We start from the raw sequence: 3,511 nt of genomic DNA on the forward strand, positions 1-3,511 counted from the left end.
CTTATGGTGCAATGGTGTATATTATTGCTTATGTTAATATTGCTTTTAGTTTGTAAAATAGAAAATGTGTTAATTCTTTTATTAGAAGAAACATATAGTTTATACATGCTCTAAACAATGAATCAAATGGGGTCAGACAGACAAAGTTAGCGACTAGCTGGTGAACAGAATGCGACATTGAGCAGCTAAAGAGCAAGATATTTTTCTCTGCAGTTGGTGGAGAACAAAACAGAGTGAAAAGGAGAGTGAATATTGGACTTATGCTCATTCAAATAAATGCTGATGTTGCTCCGTGTCTGCTAGATTTGCAAGTAGGCACCTGCCCCCTTATGGCCAAAAAACAGTTGATGCAGCATTAAACCTGAAAATATATAAACACTGTCCAACGGGGATGCTTTGCTGCTCCCTTTTTAGGAGCTGTTCAAGGCTCACAAGATAACTATATATAACTTAACTACAGTATCATGGCCTAATTTAATAGATTTAATCAATTTATATTGTTGTTGTTGATAAAGGGTATTGTATGTATGTATCTCTCTCTCTTTCTCTCTCTGCTGACCTGATATAACCCTGTGCACCCATTCCTCAGAAGCAGCTCTGTGGCTGTATTTGTTTTACAGCCTGTGGAGCATTTCCAACCACATTAAGGAAGGCAAGAGCCAGCGATTTACAGCCATTTATGGTATGCGGCTTGGAGAGGAAGCCTGGGCCTCGCGTAGCCCGGCAGCCCAGAGAGAATTACCTTCACCGCAAACAACTTCTGTAGTGATAAGTCTTGTAGGTTTTTAATCTGCATCTCTATGTACTTTGTTCTTCTGTAAAACCTGAGCTCATACACCTCCATCTCCTGTAGTGCCTTTTTCACAGAGGGAGAAAACGTTTTTTCAGCAGTGTCTGCACTACTTTAGTGCCGTGGAAAAATAAAGAAGGGAGGGAGACTTAGAAAGAGTTAGTTAAGGAAAAAGTAGGTTTTTTTTTTCAAACTCCACTTTTTCGGTGTGTCTGGAGGAAGGGAGGCAGAATGAAGAGTGGGTACAGATTTAAATTGTGATGTTGAGACCTGAGCTGTAATCCGAACACGAACACAAACTGGGGGATTACATTAAGTACAAACACCTGCGGGACAAGATGGAGGGCAGCAAAGACACAGAGATGATGTGGAGGAGAGAGGAAATGCAGGAACTGCTGATCTATCAGCTTCAAACTGCTTGTTTGGAAATATGGTGTGATCCCCAGAGGAAATAGGTCACAGAGAGACACACAGGCAGCACAATCATGAGCTGTGAGGCAGGAACACACTGAAAAGATCAAACATGCAAGATGACAACATGACAGTTGAGGTCGGTGACCCTGGCAGCGTTAACGTGTGGAGTTTTATCTCAATCTGTGTTTGAAGCAGGAATTCGAAGAATAAAAGAAGCAGCAGGTTTGCTACAGTGTTAATTGACATGTTAATTATATTTGAATGACATTTTCCTGCCTGCTCTATATACATATCTACTGGACCACAATGAAAATAAATACTTTTTTTTTTTTTTAATCATTATTTAGATTGTTTTGGTTCTGATAACACTCCTGATTCTGGTTCTTGTCTTGATATTTGATTATAAAAAGAAACTAAAACTACCTTTAGTTCCAGCAGATTTAGACTGCCATAAACAGTTATTTGTCATAAATGATGAGGTATTTTGTGACTACTACAATCTACATTTGTTTTGATTGAACAAAATGCTGATTGTCAAACATTATAATGGGGACATAAAACACCTAATTCTTTTCACAAACTGATTACATTTCACTCTGTCTCAACTGTAGCTACCATATCTATTGATAGAGAAAATAAACTGTCCCTGCAGGAGGTGACTGGAAGAATGATTAAGCAGGTTTCTAAATGACTCTGATTCTGATCATTTAGAAGCAAGTCTGTTCTCTGTTTTACTCAATGTTGAAACATGTAGTAGGAAGTCTGCCACCTACGGTACATGCAGCTATATTTCTGGAGAGATGACAGCTGCTTCGGGCGATGCTGACACCAAAAAACAGTTACACCAAATATATGATGGTACTTTTTAGCTGTTATCTTCCAACATTGCTGTTGTTTATGTAATATTGAAATGTGTAACTGCATAACGTATTTGATATGATAATAAAGAATATATTGAATAATGAATATACTGTTACATAAAGCAGAACGGCACAATCATCTTTGATAATAAGGAGAAACTTGTGGTGGGTAAATGGATTTACAGATTTAGAATGCCAATAAATATTAAGAATTTAAACTAGAATCTATTTGGGTAACAGAAAAAACACTCAGTGGGTTCATTGGTGATTTATTTGGTACTGCAGTATTGATGTCAGTCAATTTCTGTACATCTCTCCCTTCATCCTGTCTTCCACTTTTTCAAACTGACTCATCTTCTTCTCCAGTTCCAAATCTCTCTCTGTCTTCATTAACTTCTTTTCTTCTTCTTTCCTCCATCATGTACTGCAGATGTTTCAACTCAACACACTCAACTATTTGTTATTTATGATTGTGTTACATCCGTGTGTCTATGTGTGTCTGTGTGTGTGTTAAATAAAAGTCCCTCTTGTTAAGTTGAAACTACACTTTGCTTTTCTTATTGATTTGTTGGTCCATCTGGGGGAAAACATAGCAGTGTGTGTGTGTGTGTGTGTGTGTGTATGTGTGTTACCTGTGGACCAAGCTTCTTGTCAGGTTTGTTGTTGGGTCGTGCTCCTCTTTTCTTCTGGGAGTTCTGCAACACAGACATGCATTGAGTCTCATTAGTAAGATCTGACACCACATCGACTGTGAGCTGTTTCACTGAGATGAAAAATGAAGCAGAACAGAGGGAGTGAGCTGCAGGGGAAAAGAAAGGTGGAATTTAAACTTAAATCACAATATACACTCAAAACCTTCATATATGTGTGCAGACATTTAAAACTAAAATACATTTTTAAACCTGAAACGTGTAAAGTGTCTTTCATTAAAATGTTGAAAACACATGTTTTTGTTTTTATACACTGACTCACAAGATGTTCAAGGGGCACTCACCATTACAAGTTGTTCCAAGTGTTACAAAACAAAACTGACCACTAACCACCATATGACTTCACCTTTATCTCATCTCTGAGTTATTATTTCAACCGCCAGCTGCTGACAGACATCTGACAATAACGCATTTGGGTGCCTGTTCAAACATGTAAAACAGTTCCAGTACAATTAAGGAAAAGTTGTCACTTTTCAGGATGTTGAAGGTAACGCTATGCATGGGAGTCTTGATAGCTCAAACTGGTTCATTTACAAAGACGGCCTTTCGTTATACCTCTTTAAAGGAACAGTTTGACATTTAGGAAAATCTGCTTATTTAAGAGTTAGATGAGAAGATCAATGGATTGAAGATTGAACTCGTATGTCTATCTGTTAAAATATGAAGCCACAGCCAGGAAATGTGAAATCAGTTTCTAAAAAAATACTGATTTAGTGACTTCCTGGAGTCTTGTCATC

At 37.8% G+C, this 3,511-nt stretch overlaps 1 protein-coding gene across 1 annotated transcript in view; it reads right to left on the bottom strand.

Annotated features, from left to right (window-relative positions):
- Positions 1-3,511, bottom strand: part of LOC118324240 (protein SOGA1-like) — a 102,420-nt gene that overhangs the window by 32,413 nt on the left and 66,496 nt on the right. Inside the window, 1 exon segment of the mRNA XM_035656465.1 lies at positions 2,697-2,759. Within this exon segment, the coding sequence (XP_035512358.1) occupies positions 2,697-2,759 (63 nt within the window).

This window comes from Morone saxatilis, unplaced genomic scaffold (genome assembly GCF_004916995.1).
Source record: "Morone saxatilis isolate NCDOM2014 unplaced genomic scaffold, NCSU_SB_2.0 Contig15, whole genome shotgun sequence".
In the NCBI taxonomy this organism is placed as follows: Eukaryota; Metazoa; Chordata; class Actinopteri; family Moronidae; genus Morone; species Morone saxatilis.